At 45.7% G+C, this 21,996-nt stretch overlaps 1 protein-coding gene across 1 annotated transcript; it reads left to right on the forward strand.

Moving 5' to 3' along the window:
• Positions 1-2,493: 2,493 nt before the first annotated feature.
• Positions 2,494-19,776, forward strand: LOC113944900. The gene is made up of 2 exons (XM_027638571.1): positions 2,494-3,036; positions 18,730-19,776. The coding sequence occupies exons 1-2, from the start codon at positions 2,710-2,712 to the stop codon at positions 19,774-19,776; spliced, it is 1,374 nt and encodes a 457-aa protein (XP_027494372.1). The 5' UTR covers positions 2,494-2,709.
• The last annotated feature ends 2,220 nt before the right edge of the window (positions 19,777-21,996 follow it).

Genomic DNA, 21,996 nt, shown 5'->3' on the forward strand with positions numbered 1-21,996 from the left:
TTTATCAGGGAAGAGCCCTGCTGACTCTGACACTTCCTGCATCAAATGTTTGGCTTTGTCCCAGACCATCTGACCTCAAAGCAACATAACAAGGGTGAAATTAGGGAATAGGGCTCCTGCAGGATGGTTTGAGAGATGGAAGACAAAGAGCTGACTACAAAAAAATCTTCCACATTTTCCAGAGATGGACAGATCCCCTCTTGGGGAGGCAGCCTGGCTCTATCAGCCTCAAAGGGGCAGGCAGGCAGTTGGAACAGCTTTTCATACTGGAAGTGCACTGACCTCAGAAAAAAAGGGATGTAGAAACAACCCTCATCTGAAAAACATTTAATGGAGTATTGCATAAAACAGTCTGCCATGAGATGACTTGAAAGACTTGTTTCAGTAAAGCTGTGTGGGAAACAAACAGAAAGCCAGTTATTTTGTGTCCCATGATAGATTTTGCCTGTGTTTTGGCTGGGTTTTTTGTTTTGTTTTTTTTTTGGTTTTGGTTGGTTGGTTTGGTTTTTTTTTTTATGTGGGTTAGCGAGTCTAAAGGTAGCATGTGCTCTTTTGTGCATTACTTACCTGTTCTGCTAAACATAAGAGCAAAGTTTGCAGGACACCCTTTTGTACAGGTTTTCCTCAGTCACTTTTGTCTGGGATGTGAGATGCCCAGACAAAATGTACCACTGGTGCCTGCACACACATCGGTTCTTTGGGGTCTTCAGTGTCATTCATCCCTTAGGAGGGGGCTGGTTTGGTCATGTTAACAGAGGTTGAGATGTGCTGGCAGGAATTACCTAGATGCTCTTTGTCTTCCTGCCATGTTTTCCTGATCTTAAATTTGCAAGGGTGCAAATTTGGGTTGTTCTAAAAATGTACTCACATAATAAAACCCCACCTTATCAACATAAGAGAAAGAGGAAACCTCTCTGAGTGTGCTGTCAATACAAGAGAGGTTTCAGAACCCTCTTTGCTTGCATTTTGTTGTGAACTTCTGACAAGTCCACTTTTGTCATTATATAAAAACATTTTAATATTAAATCCTAGAGATTATTCATGTGTTCAGTGATATAAATACAGTGAGCACTCAGCTTCTCATAGACTGTGATGAAATGGCAACAATTAATGCATTGAAATAAAAAGCAGAAGCCAGCTCCTTCAAAATCCAGTGTATTTTTTTGTAAGATACCCCATTTCTAAGGGAATACAGTGTACCTTCATCCTTATCAGCAAAGGCTGACCTTATATAGCTTGGTGTGGGCAACATGCATAGCTTATAACTGACCCTTTCCTCTTGCAGTTTATCTGGTGGAACATCTTGCTTGAAAGCACAAGTTTGGGATTGCAAAGGCTCACTTTTGCCCTTGATTGCAACACAGGTGGAGTACAGTTAATACCTGCAACCTGGCCCGGGCTATTGGCTTTAAGAACTGACATTTCTGAGGGCAAACAGAGGCTCTGAGCCGAGGGCCCCTTCCTGGGGGTGCTGCCCCTGAGTTCTGCTCCCCTTGGACGATCCTTGCTGCAGTGAGAGCTGCATCTGTGGTGGGTGGGAATGCAGAGGGCAATAAAGTGAGCCTGCAGAGGGCAATAAAGTGAGCCTGCAGAGACCTTTGCTTTCTAACCTCAAGCATTTTTTCACAGCATAGATAAGGTCCCAGACACTCCTCTGACTGCAACTGGGAAATCTTCCTGGCATGGTGGGATCTTACTGGCACTGCACTGGTCTGGGTTATGTTGAGCTTCAGATAAGAGCTGTACAGAATGTTGGTGGACATTGCTGTTCAGATCTTGAACATGTGCAAAAATCCACAGGTGCTCAAAACAAAATCCCTGTTAAAGACACAGTGACTCACTGTTAAAACATTCACAAGGCGTGTGGATGTGGCATTTGGGGATATGGTTTAGGAGTGGTTTAGGTGCTGGGTTGACAGTGGGACTGGATGATCTTGAAAGTGTCCTCCAACCTTAATGATTCTGGGATTCAGTGTTTCTGGAATTGCCCAACCCAGGTGCAGCACCGTTCACTTGGCCTTACTGAAGCTCATGAAGTTCTCGTGGTCCCACTTCTCAAACTTGGTCAGGTCCCTCTGGATGGCTCCATCCTTTATTATTTCACCTGCCCTGCTCAGCCTCCTGTCACCTGCCACCGTGCTGAGTCTGAGCTCAATCCCACTGTCTGTGCTACTGGTAAAGACATTCCAGAGCCCTGGTCCCAAGGCCGAGCCCTGAGGGACACCCCTCATCCTTGGCCTCTCCCTGGACAAGGAGCCACTGGCCACAACTCTCTGGCTGCATCCCTGCATCCAGTTGCTCATCCCCCAAGTAGCCTACCCTCCAAACCCATGACTCTCCAGTGTGGAGATCAGGATGTTGTGTGGGACAGTGTCAAAAGCCTCCCAGGGGTCTGGGCACACCAGGGCCTGCAGGTCTGGGAGCTGCCCAGAGCCAGACAAGGCCTGTTCCAGGTGGATCCAACAGGTTCCAGCTGGTTCCAGGTGGTTCCAGCCAGTTCCATGGTTGTTGGGGTGCCAGGGGTGGCCCTTTGTGACAGCACTGTGTTCCAGGCCCTTTGTGATGCGGGGGCCACGTCGTGCCCAGAGGCCATTGTGACACCGGGGGTGGGGGGCACTGAAGGGGTGCAGAGCCCTGGGGTGTCCCCTGTGCAGAGAGTGCCTCACTCAGGAGGCAGCAGCTCCCTGAGAGCCTCTGAGGCAGAGGACGATGGAGATGCTCAAGGAGAGGGCAAACCCCAACTCCCAACCTGACAATATCCTGTCCCAGTGGGAAGCTGAGGAAATCCAAGAGCTGTCCCAATGGGAAGATGTGGAATATGAGGACCTGTCCCCATGGGGATTTGAGAGATACCTAGAAGCATTGCAATGGGGAGAGGAAAGAGTCCATGAGCTGTTCGAATGGGAATTTGAGAGGTACCAAGAAGCATTGCAATGGGGAGATGAGAAAGTCCAAGAGCCGCCCCAATGCAACAATCAAAGAATCCAAGAGCTGTCCCAATCGGAAGATGAGACAATCCAAGAACTGTCCCCAGGGGTAGATGTGAAAGTCCAAGAGCTGTCCCAGCAGGAAGGCAAGAGAGACAAAGAGCTGTCCCAAGCAGAAGATGACAGTGACAAAGTGCTTTGCCAAGCACTTTGCCAAGGCTCCATGGAGGAAGAACTGTCTGAAGGGGAAGTGAGAGTAGACCCAGAGTTGTCTGAAGGGGAAGTCAAAGTTAGAGACCCAGTGTTGTCCCAAAAGGAAGACAACATTTACCAAGAGCTGTTGCAGGAGAACTGGGAACACATCCCAAACCACACCATCTGGCTCAACCTCAAGCACCCACAGCTCCTGCAGAACCCTCACCCTGCTCCCCAGGGGTCAGCCCAGGCAGCAGCTTCTCCTGCCTCGTGGAAGCGGGTGAAGGCAGCAGGGGCAGAGAGCCCGGGCCCTGCCCCACACAGCCCCTGCTGCCCCCCCAGCCCCTCACCTCACTCTTGGGAGGGGGCAGTGGGGGGGCCAGAGCTGCCAGGGCCACAGACTGAGCAGTGGTCCTTTGCCAGGGAAGAGACACTGTGGAAATACATCACCATCCGCACCATCTGGGTCAACCCCAAGTACCCACAGCTCCTGCAGGACCCTCACCCTGCTCCCCAGGGGTCAGCACAGGCAGCAGCTTCTCCTGGCTCCAGAGAGCAGGTGCCAGAGGCAGACACAGAGAGCCAGGTCCCCAGGAAACGTCCCTCCCGCCCCAGGCGGGTGCTCCGGGCTCTGCGCCGGCTGTTCCGGATCCCCTGCATGGCGGGACGGCCGGAGGATTAGTGCCCACTGCCAGCACCAGGCTGGGCCCCGGAGATGAGAGCTGACCTGGAGCCTGCACAGCTCCCTGAGGGAGCAGCACGGGCTGGCCTGGATGGCCAGGCCTTAGAAGGATCAATCCCTTGTTGGTAGAATTGCCTGGCTCAGGTTTAGGACTTGGCAGGCTTCAGTGATCCCAGACCTAAGAGGGGCATAGAAAGCTAATGAACATAAGAAGGGAGGAAATCTTTTAATCGATAGAAGATAGAATATGAAGTAGTATCTTCAATTAGATTAATAATATTTCTTAATTAATTCTTAATTATATTGATATATTAAAATAATGTAAAGTTTTTATAATTTATAAGATAAGTTTGTCTACTAATTTATTTATAACAGTTGTTGTTTAATTTTTTATTAAGAATAATAAAATAATTAGTATAGTAGGTTAATAAGAGAACCACATAGCTTGTAGCCAGTGAACATTAATCCCTTTGTTTGCTAAAATGTATAAATAGTGAAAAGTGTTGATAGTCGTCGTTCTGACCCTGTGAATTTGCCACTCAGCACCCCTTTCTGTACAGAACTGAAATAAATAAAGAAAAGAAATACCTCAAGTCTGTGTGTGGGGATTGGCTTCTTGCACACCGGGTGAAAAACCTGTTTTGGGACAGCAGCTTTGCCATGGACACATAAATAAAAGATGCTGGTTTTCCAACCGTGCTCACCTGTGCCTGGTCCATCTCAGGAGCAAGACGGGAGCAGGCAAAGCACCAGATGGGAAACTCAACGGCTGCACGGTCACTGTGGCCAAGACAGTCACCAATGGCCACTTCACCCACGAGGGCCTCTCTGGGAACAAGAAACAAATCTCAAAGGGCACCTCTGCCAGTCGGCTCCCTGAGCCCCTGTACCAAGAAGTTGTCACTCAGGTGTTTTAGGAATTTCTCCTGGACATGTTTGTACCACCTGGGTTGATGGTGGGACTGGATGATCTAGAAGGTCTATTCCAGCCTTGATGATTCTGTGATTCTGTGGCTAATGACCTGGGGCAGAAACAGCTTAAATAAAGCCATAACGAAAAATTCAGGCTATTTACAATATGTAAGTATTCTCAGAAAATTCTCCTAAGTACTACAAGGTAGAACGTGATTTGCAAAGTTAAGGACTCCACTTTTGTTTATTTTTTCCCACTTCCCCTTTGTTTTCCAGTCAAAATCCTTATCAGCTCTCAGAACCAGGACTTCAGAAAGTCAAATCTTCCCCCTGTAATCCAAAACTCAATCAGATAATTGGGAAATGTAATCTTTTTAATAGAATTTAGTTCATTCCTAAGTACTCAAACGAACACCGTGGGATTTTCTCAATTTTTTTAACTAGATTTTATTTCTTCTTTCTTTGACTGACTGGTACCAAGATTTACCTAATGTGAAAAAGTTTTTAAAAATGGCACAAAGGGAGTAGAAACTGAAAAGCTATTAAAAAAAAAATCAGTGAAGTCAATTGTTTTTATTGAATATGAAAAAGTGCTGTAGAGAGGAAAAAATACTTGCATGTTCAACTCCAAGACAGATACATAAACAGACACATAGATCCAAGTTTTAGAAGAAAAAAAGTGTGTGGATTTAGTGAAAAATTTTTGCTATTCTAGCTGTTCGATTCCATTTAGTGAAAGAGCTTTTCTGCAGAAAAGTGAAAAAAATATACATAATGTATTTAATACCATGAAGAAAATTGAAAGGATTAAAGTGTGTGGGTTTGCCTCCACCTAACTCCAGACAGTAAATAGAAATTAATGATCAAAATGACAGCAAAAGGTGTGAATTTTCTTATTCATTATTGAGTTCTACTTCATTGTTATATATACTGTGTGCATAAAGAACAGAGCACATTCCTTTTCCTATTGTTCTGGATCCGTTGTTTGCCCACAAGTCCTTAAATTATCAAGCAGTAGTTTTTATAAGATTAATACATTTACATTTCAAATGCACGTGCATGCTCTTGGATGAGTAAACTGAATAATCACAAGTGTCAGAATAATAACTGTAGGCAATACTGGAATGAGATTTTGCTTTATTTCATGTGTGTGTGTGAGAACAGTAAAGTGAGATTTTGGGAGGAGGAGGAGGTCTAACTTTAATTTCCTGCTTCCCCCAAAACCTACATTCAGTAACGTGTTCAGAAACTTCGTAGGATTATAAAACCAAAATGCAGAGGTTACATGAGTAACTACACTGACTAAAAATTATATAGCAAGAACATAGTTGGTAAAGACTGGGTAGCATCACAAGCTTTTAAAACATATATATTAATACTGATTTATGCAGTAAAATGTAGTAAATTCATATGGTTGGAGACCAGGTGAAATGAGCCCCAAGTGTAACAAATTAAACGCAATGCAATTATACAAGGATTTAACTGGAGCATAACATTCAGGGGACAAGTAGTATTAAGAGGCTTAGTGAAAATGAAGACATGAGCTGAAAGTAGTAGAATTACATTAACATGGGAGGTTATCAGAAACTGGGAAAAAAAAATCAGAAAACTTTACTTCTAAAGAAACTTGGGATGAAAAGTATCTATTGATTGTACAAATTTGCAGTGGGATGCCTGAGTAAAATAGTTTAAAGCTCTAACTCCTAGTACAGTAATCTCCATTTAAAAAGATATCAGAAAAAAAAAGGGAGTACACAGAAGGAGAAAGCAGGGACAGGCTACCTGGAAATTTGTATCGAGGTATTGCCAGAGCATGCAGGGAATGCCAAATGTAGGAAAACCAAACCTCAGCTGGAGGTGAATCTAGAAAATTATGTGAAGGACAACAAGAGCTCTTTCTTTAAGTACTTTTGCAGCCAAATGAAGGCTAAGGAAGATATTGGCCAGCTGTTCAGTGTGGCTGGGGACCCCAGGCCTGATAAAAATGGTTGAGGTGCTCAATGCCTTTTTTGCTTTCTTTATCATTGACCTGGTAGTCCCTCCGGCCTCAGGTGCCTGAGCCTCCTAATGGAGCCTGTGGGAGTAAAACCATACTTGAAGTAGACAGTTAGTGAGTGCTTGGGACAGTCAGCCATAGACAAATCCATGGGACCAAATGGGAGGCATCTAGGGAGCTTGGGAAGCTGGCCTCTGTCACTGCAAGGCCACTTTCTGTCATTGGTCACAGTGAGGTTCCCGGTGACTGGAAAAAGACAAATGAAGGGCAAGAAGGATCTGGGGATATATAGGCTGCTCAGCCCCAGCTCAGTCCCTGGGGATGTCGTACAGCAAATCCTGTTACAAGCCATTTCCAGACACAGGAAGGACAAGAAGTTGATTTGGAACAGCCAGCACGGATTTACCAAGGGCTAATTGTGCCCTTCCAGCCTGAACCCTTTCTATGATGGTATGACAAGCTCTATGTAAGAAGGGAGAGAAGTAGAGATCATATTCCTAGACTCCAGCAAGCTTTTGTCAGTGTTTTCTTCAATATCTTTATTGTCAAACTAGTGAGATACAGACTGGATAAGCGGATGATAAGGTGGGTGGAAAACTGGCTGGACTGCTGGGCTCAGAGGGTTGTTTGTAATCCTTCAGGGGTATAAAGTCCAACTGGTGACCAGTTACCAGAAGCCTCAGGGATCAATACTCGGACCAGGAGTGATTTATGCCTTATTAATGACCAAGGCAACAGTCAGGGAGCAATGCAAGTTCCTCTGTGGAAGCAGTCGATCCATGGTGCTGCTGTTGAGAAGGACTGTGGCAAGTGTGTAGATACCAAGTCCAGAAGGTGATTCCTCCCCTCTGCTCAGCACTACTGAGGGCACATACTGAGTGCTGTGTCCAATTTGGGGCAGCACAGGACCACCAAAATGCTCACGAGCAGGAGCACAGGACATAAAAGGAGAAGCAGAGGGAGCTGGGACTGTTGAGACTGGAGAAGAGACAGCTGAAGGGAATTCATTGGTGTCTGGACCTGACTCCTCGAAGGTTGCAGAGGGTGGAGCCAGGCTCTTCTCAGAAGTACAGGGTGACAGGACAAGAGGAAATGAGCACAAGTTGAAACATTGGAATCTTTGATTAGATACCAGGAAAAAAAATTATCAGCATGAGTCTGGTAAGACTGGAGCATGGGGAAGTTGTGGGATCCCTGTCCCTGGAGAAACTGAAAACTCGCACAAGCCCTGAGCAGCCAGAGCTGACTGACCCTCCCATGAGCAATGGGTAACATTCAGTGGCCTGCCTTCCACAGAACCAGAATATTCTGAGCTGGAAGGAACCTACAAGGCTCATCAAGTCCAGCTCCTGGCCCTGCACAGGTCCATCACCAACTCACAGCATGTGCCTGAGAACATTGTCCAGACACTTCTTGAGCTCTGTCAGCCTTGGTACTGTGACCACTGCCCTGGGGAGCCTGTTCCAGCACCCAACCACCCCATGGGTGAAGAACCCTTTCCTAATATCCAGCCTAAACCTCCCCTGACACACCTCCAGGCCATTCCCTGGGGTTCTGTCCCTGGTCCCCCCAGAGCAGAGCTCAGTGCCTGCCCCTCCTCTGCCCCTCCTGAGGAAGTTTTAACTGCAGTGAGGTCTCCTCTCAGTCTCCTCCAGCTGAACAGACCAAGTGACCTCAGCTGTTCTTTGTATGGCTTCCCTTCTGGGTCCTTCCCCAACCTCAATTATTCTGTGATCCTCATGATTCATCTTATATTTTGGGGTGTCCAAATACTGCCTCTTTTTGTCTTTACTGTAGCCAAGTGAGCACAAATTTGAAACAATTCTGAGAGAAAAGAGTGCCAAAAGCCTGGACAGGAGTTCTAGCTTGGTGCAAGGACATATCTGGGGAGTGTAACAGGAGGAAAATCTAATGTAAGCTTCAGGGAGAACAGCAAATCTATTTCTCCATGTTTCCTTTATCTGTTTTTTTTTAGGATATGGTTTTAGCATATGGTCTGTCCAGAGCTTTTTTTCTGATCAGTTTTCTGTCCAAATTAATTTAATGAAGAAGGCAGTGCACCCAGCAGCCTGGTTTGAGCACAAAGTTAAACAAAGACCTAATTGCAATAAAATTATTTTGCATATTATCTTACACATCTAATACAATGATTTTTTTTTTGTAGGTTGCTGTTAGAGCACGTAATTTCGCCATTAGTCATAAGGAAGGGAATATATTTTTCATCTGTCTGGTTGCCTGAGGAATTACCACGACATGATAAAGGATATTAACAGTTAAACATAAAACTGAGTTGAAGGTGCCCTTTCATGTAAATAAATCAAAATCGAACAGTAACATTTCCACTGGGCTGTTTTCCTACTAAAGTGTTATTATTTTATAATCTTATAATTAGTAGTTGCACAACTCTGTTCCTCTCTGGCACGTAGCCAGTCAACTGTGCTGTGTCTCGGGAGTTCAAGTTACACGAACAAATTTAATGTGCATTTCAAACAAAGCACTCATGGAAATCATTACTAGGAGATCATGTGTGCAAATGGACCAGACAAAGGTAAGTGGAAAATATGAGATTTCTATTTGGAGACATCTTTAGGAGTGGGTGTGTGTGCCCAGGTACTCCTACATAGGGGTGTAAGGTATGGCCTAAGCTTTCTCTTCTCCTTGTCTTCATTTTAATAGGAAAAAATAGGATGGTACAACTGGAGTCTTCTGGACTCTACAGGGGTCTGAAGGAAAGAAACATTGAGCATGAGGGTAAGGATGTCCCTAAGGAAGGTCACTGATAAGAATGGGCACTCCACACCTGTGGAGTAATCACCATCCTGGCATAGGGAAGATCTGCATTCAAGTTATGGCCACAAATCAGATGGGAGGTGAAGTCTTCATCCCTGTCTGTGTCCCAGCCACCATTTCCCAACCTGCAGCCCACCTCACTGACTGGACACACCTGCTTTCTGGATCTAATTATCTGCAGAAGTGCAGTCTGGCCCAGAGAGCACACACTGGGATGCATGGACTGGCAGGGGACAGCCCCTGAGCCCCTCTGCAGTTTGTCATGACCAAGGGCTCCAGGTCACACGGCTAAGAGGTACAAGATGGGCAGCTTGGGGCCTGGAAGGGCTTCAGTGGTGCTAAAAATTTGGATTTAAGTACTTTGGTTCTGCAAGACTTGGCCTCATTTTTATTTGATTTCCTTCACTCGGCTATTAAATGGGAGCAGACAGTAGTTGCCTGCCTGGTTTTGTGAGGCTAAATTTAAAAAATACACCATCCAGACACCAAAGTGTGCAAAGTAGATTATCTTTCAGACAAATAAGGAACTGCTGGGTCTTCTAACAAAAAAAAAAAAAAAAAAAAGGAAAGATAAGGATGGAGGAAATTTGGCTTCACTTGACTTAACAACGTGCATGTTACACACACCTGTGCTGTGGTGTTTGCATCACTCCAATGTGGCCAGTCTGCCAACTATTGATCAACAGGACTTATGTCAGCACCTCTCATCCACAAATGTACAGGCAGTGCTCTCCCAAGAAGATGGGATATTCATCTGGTGTTGCTTTCCTCCGCATTTTAATCTAAATCAGTGTGTGGGAGAATGGGAAAAAGAGCTCAGAGATACCTTGTTATAATTTATCACATGCATTTGGACTGTTGGTATCGGCCTTTTTGGAGCTGCTCCATTTTTCTTCCTTTCCTTCTGTGTTGCTCAATCTTCTGGTCACAACTGGGAGAACAAATTGCATAGTTTATGACCTCTGAAGCATGAGTAAAACACGTTATCTTAAATTGCAGACCTGCTGTAAAAATAGCTGCAAATATTAACTATAAATATATAATATCAGAAATATTGTGGGGAGAGAAAAAGCTATAAAAGTTTTCAGAAAGCCATTATTTTTCTCAGTTCTGCCCAGCTGTGTGTGGAGCCATATCCATGCACTTTGGAGACAACTGTGTTGGGGCCCATGTTTTCCCTGGTTTTGTGACTCTGGAGACCTCCTACAGCCTGGAATCTCCCCTTAGCTAATGGTTAATGGAATTCCAGTTGAGGTGATAAACTCTGCTTCCTGCTTCAACCTACACAGCCTCTTCCCTCCCCCTCCTTCCCAATCCCAGTAACACTGATCAGAGAAGAGGGTTAACTGGGGATTTGCATTTCTCCACCTCCTCTCCTGCTTCACACTGCTCCCCTTTGCATCTGCACTGGAGATTGCTCCATATCTGAACAAAAGGAAAAGTCTTCAGCCAGAAGAATGGGGATGGTACTTGTAAGAATAAAAAAACCCATCAGCTAGTGCTGTTTCTGTTGCTGTTTTTGTGCTTTTTCTGGCTCAGCGCTGGCTTAGTTTGTCTGGCATTCTCCGGGAACAGGGTTGGATTTTGGGAAAGAGAGTCCCCCCTTTCAACTCAGTAAGTCTGAGATCTTCTGCGTGACAAATCTCACTTCTTTCTTTGCCTGGGGATCAGGCTTTGTGGAGAGAAGACAGAGAGAGACAGACAGACAGAATGACAGGGGTAGGATGTGATCCCAGATACAGATGCCTAAATTTAGGTTCCTGGAGCGTAGGTGACTTCATGTGGGCTGAGCTTCTACATTATGATAAACTGAATTGCCCTCCAGTACTGTTCATTGCATAGTGGAATCTGAGTCAACAAAAGTAGTTTAAGACACCTGCATTTGAGACTGACTCCCCCTTTTAGTATTTTATCCTAACCTGAGTAAGGCTTTTGAAATAATTTTTGGATGCTACACTTTTCTTAGTTTCTTCTTTTTTTAAGGGTACTGTTGTGCCTTAGGGTAACAGGTACAAATACAGCATTGCTTTATTGTGACAATCCCATATCTGCATTATTGTTAACCATTTATTTGATTACATTTCTGTAGGGATGTCAGTAAAATATTTTAATCTTGATAAATCTACTGCTGTAGAGTGGGAGTGAAAACTTGCTTGGACAGCTGTGCCCCAAGAGCAGTTTTTAGGAGTTCATTGTCAAAACTGGCAAATTTTTAAAAGAATTATAGGTCTACAGGAGGCCAAAGGCTGAGCATCAGTCAGCAGTGCCATGTTTCTGTGAAAAAAAAGTAAACACAGCAGAAGTGTTTATGGAAGTGTTATGGAAGTAGAAAGGAGAGCATTGCAGGCAAATGAGGGAAGGACTCTTTCCTCCCGGCTCAGTAGTTGGTCAGGCTGAAGGTTTGTATTCAACAGGAAGACGCTGAGCAGGTTTAAAGAAAGCCCCAAGGAGAGTGGTGATAAAGGTCAGAAGGAAAACCTCCCTCCCAGGACTTCCAAGGAAATACTGTAGAATTGTTTAGCTTAAAACAACTGAAGTCAAGGAGCGTAAATTCTGCAAATTCTGCATGTGCATACAAGCTGAAAGGTGCAGTAGTTCCTGCATCCCTTTAGGATTTTGCATCCAAAAATCATTTTTATTCCTTTGATGTACATACCCTGGACACAATCTGCAGACCAAACAGAACTCAATCAATAATTGTTCTTTTGAAAGCACACAAACTGCATAATGTTTATAAATCCCAAATGATGTCACTGTGCAGGTGAATGAGAGCAGAACAATGGTGAGGGCTACACTCCCCTGAGCTATGGAGTTGTTCCTTAGCAACTGCCAAGGTGCTGGGCAGCCTTTGGAGCCAGACCACTACCTGAGAAATGACTGAGAAATTATCTGAAAATGATATTTCATGGAAGAAATATTGTAAATCAATAGCCTGTATGTAAGTTACAGATAAAACTTTCTGCCTGTGGGTAAACTATTAAGTGAAAAATCCTCTGATTAACAACTACATTGTTATTTAATTCCTTATTTGTGTTAGTATTAATCATATACATTTTGTATGTTAAGTATTTGAATTACAGAGGAATAGCATTTGGTAGCTGCTATAGTGGAAGAAAAAGCACAACTGTAATGAAGTTTAACATCAATATAAACTGATCCAGCAATTGCTAAAAACTCAAGCACTGGTTGCTTCCCTGGCTTGAAACTGAATTTAGAAGCACAGGGCTTGGCACAGAGGCAAAAAGGAGAGAGGGGAAGAATCAGGGCTTTATCTAAGAGGCCCAGTTATTTATTAAATCAGCTAATAATAACATATCAGCCCAATAAATACCTACTGGTGCAAGGAACACCATGGATAAGCCACACAGATGCTCAGTGCTCCCAACAGATGATGGAAAGCCGTGCTCTACCCTTCCCATGTGTGTGACTGCAACAGAGAGCAGATCATCTCTTCTGCAACTCTGCTCCCACCCAGTTATTCTGTGAGCCTGGGCATGTCTCTATATTTTGTACAACAAAGTTAATAAGATTCTCCTGTCCTATGGTTAGTTGCACTGGGGGGGGGGTTGTGAAGTGCTCTGTGGGCACATCTGGAAATAGAAAGGCAAAGTATATCCAGTATGTTCCCTAATTTGCAGCGATCTCCATAGAGAATTGCCTAAATCATCTGCCTCCCTGAAAACCTGTGTCTGATCAAGATGTTTGGCTGTGATTTTGCTCAATTATTGAATGACATTTATGTCTGTGGAGACTGTGATTAGGGACCCCTCTCTTGTTTCTGGTAAAGCCCAACCTATAACCTCAGCCTATACACTCCAGATCATCCACGTGATCCTTCTTCAGCCATGGACATATCCTGCTAATCCAGCTTGCAGTCCATTGTAGAATTGCTAGATGAGTTTGACCATTCTCCTTAGTTTGTATGTCACTTGCCCATTTCTTTTGAGGGCAGTTCTTAGTAATTTTAGTTCCCTATCTGTAGAATAAACCACTTGAGAATTAAAACTGGTAGAATAAAAGATCCTCAGGGTGGGGAAGAAGAATATTGCAGCAATTAGCTGCAACATTTATATTACCATCAAAGGGAATTTCACAGCTGCTTCTCAGCAGTAGTGCACTGAAAATGAACCCTAAGTCATAAATGGGCTTTTTCAAAAACAAATGCTCCTGAATATGCACATGACTTTACTTCTACCTCAGCAAAGATTGCTTTCAGTTAGATTTGATGAGGGGACTTTCCATTGCACTGTTCAGTCTCCTCCCCAAGGAAGTTCATTAAATGTTTCTTACAGTTACCACGTGCTAGAGCTTGGCATCTACCTCTATACTGAGGCAGGAATTGTCATCTTTGTCACTTGCCTATTCAAAAAAAGAAATTACTGCTCTGTGTTAGGTCCAAGGACTTGTGGCAACCCATTTGGAAGAAGGGAAAGGGGCTTAGAGAGTCAAATATAAGAGTGATGTACACACAAGAAAACTTTAATGTGCAGTAAGGGCCAGATCACTGCAGTTTCAAATTCCAAGATTAAAAACAAATGGGCAGATCTTGGGCTGTTGGAACATGTTGCATTTGGCAGAGAGCTTCTGCCTCAGAAATTCTTCTTGTCCTTATTTGCTCACTCCCTGGCTACAGCATTTGCTGCCTCTGCAGATACACCAGTGTGGCCCTGCTGTAAACTAGATCTCTGGGATGACGGCATAAATCTCTCTTCTTCCTTTTCTTTCTCTTTTTCATTTTTTTTTTTTTTTCTGAGGTTCTTTATTTCCAACCTAGATAATTTCAGAACGCAAACAAATAGCTGTACCGGGAGGAGGAGCAGTGAAGTGCGGCACTGGGAACCAAGATGTTTTGTAACACTGCCCTCGTCTGACCGAAATAATTACCTGGTGTCTTGAACTGTGGACTACTCTTCAACTCAGAATTAAATAACTCTTACCCCATGTATTCCAATTCCATAAGCGTTGCAATTCCACAAGCATCGCAGAGTGAGTAGGAGAGGGTGGGAATTGGAGACTGAGACGTTTGAAACAACAGAGATGGTAAAGGCAGATAGAGGGGCAAGTAACAAATATTGTCTGAAAGACAAGAGAAATTTTCAAGGGAAACAAAGTTTTGTATAAGATGGTTGTGTGGAGGAGCATCAGGTGAATTGAAAGGGAGATGTTTTAAAGGAGAGAGAATCTGGAAAATGTTGTGTAGATATAAAAGGTGGCTGTGAGGCAAAGCAAAGAAAGAAGGACAGAACAAGAGAGTGAAATGGCTCCATTCTGAGTAGGTCTGGAACAGAGGATTTAAGCCTCTGCTTTAAGCCATAGCAGGGCTATAACTTCTCAAACAAGGAAGCTAGTTGCCCTGTCAGTATGGGGAGGTTACAGACCAAATACTTGATCAAGCACAACCAACCTCAGTCTTTAGCAAAATGAAATACTCCAAATTTCTGTAAGTGACATTTAATGGACCATTACGGTAGAAACATGGAAACACAGAATGGTTTGGGTTGGAAGGAGCCTTAAAGATCCTCTGGTTCCAGCCCCCTGCCATGGGCAGGGACACCTTCCACTAGACCAGGTTGCTCAGAGCTGCATCCAACCTGGCCTTGAACACTTCCAGGGACAGGCCATCCACAACTTCTCTGGGCAATCTGTTCCAGATGCCTGGTTAGTCACAACCTGCTATTTTGGGATTATCACCTCTCACCATCTCTCTAACCTTGGTTAATATTTCAGCTCATCTGGAAGAAACCGAAGGCCTCCTACTTTAAAAGGTTTGTCTGGAAGCAGCAGGGAAGCTGTGGGGCCACCTCATGTCAGTCATTTACCACAGAAAATTCCCAGCTGCTCCTTTCTCTTTTTGTGGCAGCTGAGTCCCATTAATTGTTGTATCAAGAGAGATCGTGCACTGGAGTGGTGGGTGTGGAGGGGACACACACTGCAACCCTGAAAGATGTTTTGACTTGTTCCCCTATTGTGAAAGGCCCCTCCTGTTCACTGCAGAAAAACAAAATTGCCGTGCAGCAGCCATCCCTGTTCAAGCTTGTGACTTGCCTTAAAACACAGCTGAAACCACTTTTTTTCCTGCAGAGTCAGACCTTCATAGCTCAATCATGCGGGAAGGTTTCCTGCAGCTGTGATTTTTAAAGACTTCCCAGGTGCTTTGTGTCTCCTTTTCAGTGCTCACAGAATCTATATAAGGTGGGGAGTGAGCAGGTTTCTCTTTTGCTGTTTTTGGTTGTATGTGTAGCTGTTTCACTAAAAGGCAATGCACCTTTTGGGCTAAGAGATGCAATTACTGCAGATTCCCTCTGTCAGAAGAGGCCTCACCTGGGAGGACTAGTCCCTGAAACAGCAGGTGAGAATAAAAGCAGCTCAGGGTTATTCTCTTTTTTGTTTGCTTGGCTTTGCTTTTTGTCTTTTTGCCATGAACCTGCCTGTGGGCAACTTCCTTTCAAAACAAGGGGTGGATAAAAAGGTTGAGTTTTGCTTCAGTAAAAGGAAATTACTGGGTTTGAGTGAATGGTCTGATGATTTTGCCTGTTTGTTGGTGGCTACAAGAAGGGGGGATGCAGCCAGAGGAAGCAGATGGATATGGGGAATTCTGCTTCTGTTGAGGAGCATTAGTCAACATGATTTGAGAGGCATAGGTGCAAAAACTGGTGAATGACCAACTAGGGTAGATCGAAGAGAAATGCCACCTAGCAGTGCTTTGTGCAGGTTCAAACTCTGACCAGGTTTTGGTGTTACTTGGCTCACAAAGGTGAGGCTGTGCTGAACAACCTGACAGGATTTCTGTAGGCCTGCTCTGGAGCATGGCTGGCTGTGACCTTCATTGGATATACCACCATCTCTGTTTCCAAGGAATAACTGCTTTGAATTGTCAGTGTGGAGCAGAAGGGAGGAGCCTCCTCACTAACCTTTAGCAGTAGATTTTTTTAAGATTTGGGGTGGGGGTGTCCTCAGGCACCACCCTGCAAACTATTGGCTGCTCCTCAGCCAGCCCTGCCACTCCATTCCAGAAAGCTCTGGCCTCCAGCTTGGCCCCAACTCACCCTGGCAGGGGTCTAGACTCTTAAATTCAGAGTATTTTTCTTTCACTTTTCCAATTTAGATTACATATATTGGAGCTTTCACTTTTTTACTTTAGTTTATATAGATTGGAGGAGGCTAAAAAACAAGTTGCAACAGGTATTATAGGAATGTGGCTGTCACATGCTTCCTATGCTTCTTTGCCATTAAAATCTGGCATCCATATACTAGTGCATCAGGGTTCAATAGGCAAAGGGAATGTTGAAAACACTCCATCCTCAATAAATACCACACTGAGGTTATAATTGTGCCGTATTCAGGGATCTCTTGGGTGAGAATTCCTGTGACTGAGTCTCATTTTTAGAGCCTAATTCTGATTTGACCAGTTTTGCATTTGCTCCTTTGGATATTATGCATTGAAATAGTGAATGCATTGGTACAGAGTTGAAGAGGTTCAGGACTTGTGGTAGTTTGCAAACACACCTCTTCAGTGGATCATATTAAATAAATACAAAAATAAATAAAATTCCAAACTCTTTAGTGGTCACAATGTCTAGACAAGTGTGTGAACTTGCTCTCTCCACCTAGTCCTGTTTGTCTGCTTTCTCACCTGGGGTGCTGCTGCCTGAATTTGAGGCAGTGAACTTTGAGTCTTTTGTGGAAGGGCGTGTCTTTGTGCTGCTGGTTTAGATGGTGCCTTGTATAATGGTGTCCTCACCTGAAGGTTCATAGTGAATCTCTGTTAAAATGTTCACGAGGCGTGTGGATGTGGCACCTGGAGATATGTTTTAGGGGTGACTGTGGTGGTGCTGGGTTGACAGCGGGATTGGATGATCTTGAAAGTGTCCTCCAACCTTAATGATTCTGGGATTCAGTGTTTATGAAATTGGCCCAACCCAGGTGCAGCACCGTTCACATGGCCTTGCTGAACCTCATGAGGTTCTTATGGTCCCACTTCTCAAACTTGCTCAGGTCCCTCTGGATGGCTCCATCCTTTATTATTTCACCTGCCCTGCTCAGCCTCCTGTCACCTGCCACCGTGCTGAGTCTGAGCTCAATCCCACTGTCTGTGTCACTGGTAAAGACATTCCAGAGCCCTGGTCCCAAGGCCGAGCCCTGAGGGACACCCCTCATCCTTGGCCTCTCCCTGGACAAGGAGCCACTGGCCACAACTCTCTGACTGCGTCCAATTGCTCATCCCCCGAGTAGCCCACCCTCCAAACCCATGACTCTCCATGTGGAGATCAGGATGTCGTGTGGGACAGTGTCGAAAGCCTCCCAGGGGTCTGGGCACACCAGGGCCTGCAGGTCTGGGGGCTGCCCAGAGCCAGACAAGGCCTGTTCCAGGTGGATCCAACAGGTTCCAGCTGGTTCCAGCCAGTTCCATGGTTGTTGGGGTGCCAGGGGTGGCCATTTTGACACGGGGGCCACGTCGTGCCCAGAGGCCATTGTGACACTGGGGGTGGGGGGCACTGAAGGGGTGCAGAGCCCTGGGGTGTCCCCCGTGCAGAGAGTGCCTCACTCAGGAGGCAGCAGCTCCCTGAGAGCCTCTGAGGCAGAGGACAATGGAGATGTTCAAGGAGAGGGCAAACCGCAACTCCTACCCTGCCCAGGGGCTGCCGAGCCCGTGGATGAGGCGCCACGTGAGGGCCAGGGTAGGAGCCCTGCCCGTGTGGGAGCAGGTGAAGGCAGCAGGGGCAGAGAGCCCGGGCCCTGCCCCACACAGCTCCTGCTGCCCCCCCAGCCCCTCACCTCGCTGTCAGGAGGGGGCGGTGGGGGTGGCAGAGCTGCCAGGGCCACAGACTGAGCAGTGGTCCTTCGCCAAGGAGGAGGAAGAGCGAAAATACTCCTTGGACCAAGAGCTGTCCCAGTGGGGACATAGAAGTCTCCAAAAGCTGTACCCATGGGAATATGAGAGACACCAGGAGCCTTCCCAGTGGAGAGATGTGAGATACCAAAATTTGCCACATTGGGAAGGTGAGAATTGTGAAAAGCTGTACCGATGGGAATATGAGAGATGCCAGGAGCTTTCCCAATTGGGAGGTGTGAGATACCAAGATTTGTCACAAGGGGAGGATGACAGTGTCCAAAAGTTGTACCAGTGGGAATATGAGACACACCAGGAGCCTTCCCAATGGGGAAATGAGAGTCTTCAAAGGCTGTACCAAAGGAAAGGTGAGACAGTCCAATGGCTGTACCAACAGGAAGATGAGAAATACCAAGAATTGTCCCAAAAGGAATTTGAGATATACCAAGAACTGTCCCAGTGGGAAGAAAAAAGAAGACAAGAGCTGTCCCAATGGGAAGGCAAGAGAGACAAAGAGCTGTCCCAAGAAGAGTTTGACAGTGAGAAAGTGATTTGCCAATGGGAAGGCTCCATGGAGCAAGAGCTGTTCGAAGGGGAATTCAGAGTGGACCCAGAGTTGTTCCATGAGGGAGATGACAGTGACAAAGAGCTGTCACAGGAGAACTGGGAACACATCCCAAATCACACCATCTGGATCAACCCGTTGTACCCAGAGCTCCTGCAGAACCCTCACCCTGCTCTCCAGGGGTCAGCACAGGCAGCAGCTTCTCCTGCCTCGTGGGAGCGAGTGAAGGCAGCAGGGGCAGAGAGCCCAGGCCTTGCCCCACACAACCCCTGTTGTCCCCTCAGCCCTTTGCCTCACTGGCTGGAGGCCCTCAGAGGGGAGTGGAGAAGGACACCATGGAGTGCTGCACTGCCCATGCCACGGACTGAGCAGTGGGCCTTGGCTGAGGAGGAGAATGAGTGGAAATACTCCTTGGGCCAAGAGCTGTCCCAGTGGAAAGAGGAAGAGCTATCCCAAGCAGATCCAGAAGATGACAGTGATAAAGTTCTTCGCCAATGGGAAAACTCCACTGACCAGGAGCTGTCCTGGTGTGAAGTCAGAGGAGACCCAGAGCTGTCCCAGGGGGAAGTCAGCGAAGACATAGAGTTGTCTGAAGAGGGAGATGACAGAGACCAAGAGCTGTTGCAGGAGAACTGTGAATGCATCACCGTCCGCACCATCTGGGTCAACCCCAAGTACCCACAGCTCCTGCAGGACCCTCACCCTGCTCCCCAGGGGTCAGCACAGGCAGCAGCTTCTCCTGGCTCCAGAGAGCAGGTGCCAGAGGCAGACACAGAGAGCCAGGTCCCCAGGAAACGTCCCTCCCGCCCCAGGCGGGTGCTCCGGGCTCTGCGCCGGCTGTTCCGGATCCCCTGCATGGCGGGAAGGCCGGAGGATTAGTGCCCACTGCCAGCACCAGGCCAGGCCCCGGAGATGAGAGCTGACCTGGAGCCTGCACAGCTCCCTGAGGGAGCAGCATGGGCTGGCCTGGTTGGTCAGGTGTTAGGACATTTGGCAGAACTCCCAAGATAAGGAACAAACTCATAAAGGCAGCAGCTCAGCAACTTTGCTGAAATCAACTCTGACTGGGTAAAAGGTGCTTCCAGCACAGGGAGATTGAACATTAATAAAAGATGCTGGTTTTCCAGCTGTGCTCGCCTGTGCCTGGTCCATTTTGGGAGCAAAATGGGAGCAGGAGAACCACGAGAGATGGGAAACTCAATGGCTGCATGGTCACTGTGGCCAAGACAGTCACCAATGGCCATTTCACCCATGAGAGCCTCTCTGGGAGCAAGCAACAAATCCCAGAGGGCACCTCTGCCAGTTGGCTCCCTGAGCCCCTGTACCAAGAAGTTATCACTCAGATGTTTTAGGAATCCCCTGGACCTGTTTTTACCAGCTGTGTGGTGTTCCCAGTTAACACCTGGCCAGGTGAATTCCCCCACAAGGACAAGTGTGTTGATTTGGACGTGTCCCTTGGTTCTGTAAAGAATAATTCCTCGGTGTTGTCATCTTGGCTAGGTGGCCAAGAGCAGCCTCCCACAATGACAGCCCCTTCATTTCTTTGTCCCTCAGGCCTTACCCAGAGGCTCTCAGGTGGTATTGCCAACTGCAGCTCCAGGCATTCCAATCCCTCCATTACATCCAACACTCACAGCAGTGCCCTAACAGTGTCCTCACCTGAAGGTTCAGAGTGCCCTTGTAGGGTTGCAATAAATAAACTCTTTGAAAGAGTCCATCAGGTGAGATAATCTGAGTGATGCATTTGTGTGATCTTATAGGGCTGTAACAGAGTAAAGGCACATGCAAGGAATTGATGGTATTTAAGCATTTTGCTGGTGAAGACACCATCTGTCCTGTAGGAACAGGACAGCTATTGTGGACCTGAATCTGCCTGCCTTCCTCTGGTGCCAGTGCTGCACAAAGCACGCTTTTTGTATCTCTAATGCTATTCATTTTAGCAGAAGTTACAGCCTGGGACCAGTCAGAGAACATAATTAAAGAATGCTCAGCTTCCATCCCTCATATAAAGGTCATGTGTTCATATTTCAGTTACTTAAGTCAGCCTTCAGCATTTGTAAACTGTCTGATGTTCTCTTAGTGCTGTCTGAACAATAGCAAAAGCAAAGCAGAATTAATTTTCAATTAATCTGAGACATAACAGGGATTAGAACAATAAACAAGTTTTAGAATACTCCTTCCTTCTTGTGTATGAGATTATTTGACCTCTTTAGACTAATCAGATTTTATTTGTAAAATTAACTATAAAAATCAGTATTAGTAATACCAGACAGTCAACACTGACTCAAGCTTCATCCTCTTGTATTCCCTCCAAGTGGGGGAAAATTATTTTATTTGAAAAAAGAGATTTGGAATATGAACAGTCTTGTTCTCACTTTTAGAAAGTTTGGTTTTCTTGTTCTACATTGTTAATCTTTAAAATACCTATTTTTTTTTTCGCTTCCAAGCTCTTCTGTAGCATTTCTGACATCTGGAAATATCTGAATATTATTATTATTGTTAAATGAAACCTGAGATTCCTGCAGAGTAGCTTGCCTTTGGGAGTTCTGGTTTTAATTAAAAGAACAGCAATGTGGGACAGTTGTGATAAAATCATAAGAACTGGCAACACCTTTAAATATTGAAGCCAGGTAGGGAACCATTGTAAAGAAGAAAACAGCCTGTTGGGAGACTTTCCTGATGATGAAACCCCATGGGATTAAGGATGGATGCAGAGGGGAGATTATAGGTCACCTATACCCACTGCAAGCACAAGAAGATCCAAATCTTCAACCACCAAGTCTACCTTGTGTTCGTGGTTTTTTCTAGGCTAATCCTCTCCTCCCCAGCTCCTTATCTGTTGATAATCTTCCTTTATCGTGATAAATATTTGAAGTGCACAGAACTTTTCAGGTTCAGGGTAGTGCCTGCACAGTCTCTGCCCTGTGCCAGGGAGATGCTTAGGGAGGATCCACAAGGCTCAGGGAAAAAGCAGAGGCTGTGACTGTTTATCAGCCTGTGACTGTCTGTTTATGAGGCAATATTGTTTAAATGATGATTCATTACTTGCTCAGAACAAGGAAATAGGCAAAGCTTGCTCCCTTTTCCCCGAAGGGACCC

This window comes from Corapipo altera, unplaced genomic scaffold (genome assembly GCF_003945725.1).
Source record: "Corapipo altera isolate COAL_440 unplaced genomic scaffold, ASM394572v1 0, whole genome shotgun sequence".
Taxonomy (NCBI): domain Eukaryota; kingdom Metazoa; phylum Chordata; class Aves; order Passeriformes; family Pipridae; genus Corapipo; species Corapipo altera.

Excerpts from the sequence above, each read along its gene's own strand:
- LOC113944900 (XM_027638571.1), top strand. The coding sequence starts at position 2,710 with ATGGAGATGCTCAAGGAGAGGGCAAACCCCAACTCCCAACCTGACAAT. Across the intron at positions 3,037-18,729 it reads TCCAAGAACTGTCCCCAGGG|GAAGATGAGAAATACCAAGA; the intron begins GTAGATGTGAAA and ends CTGTACCAACAG.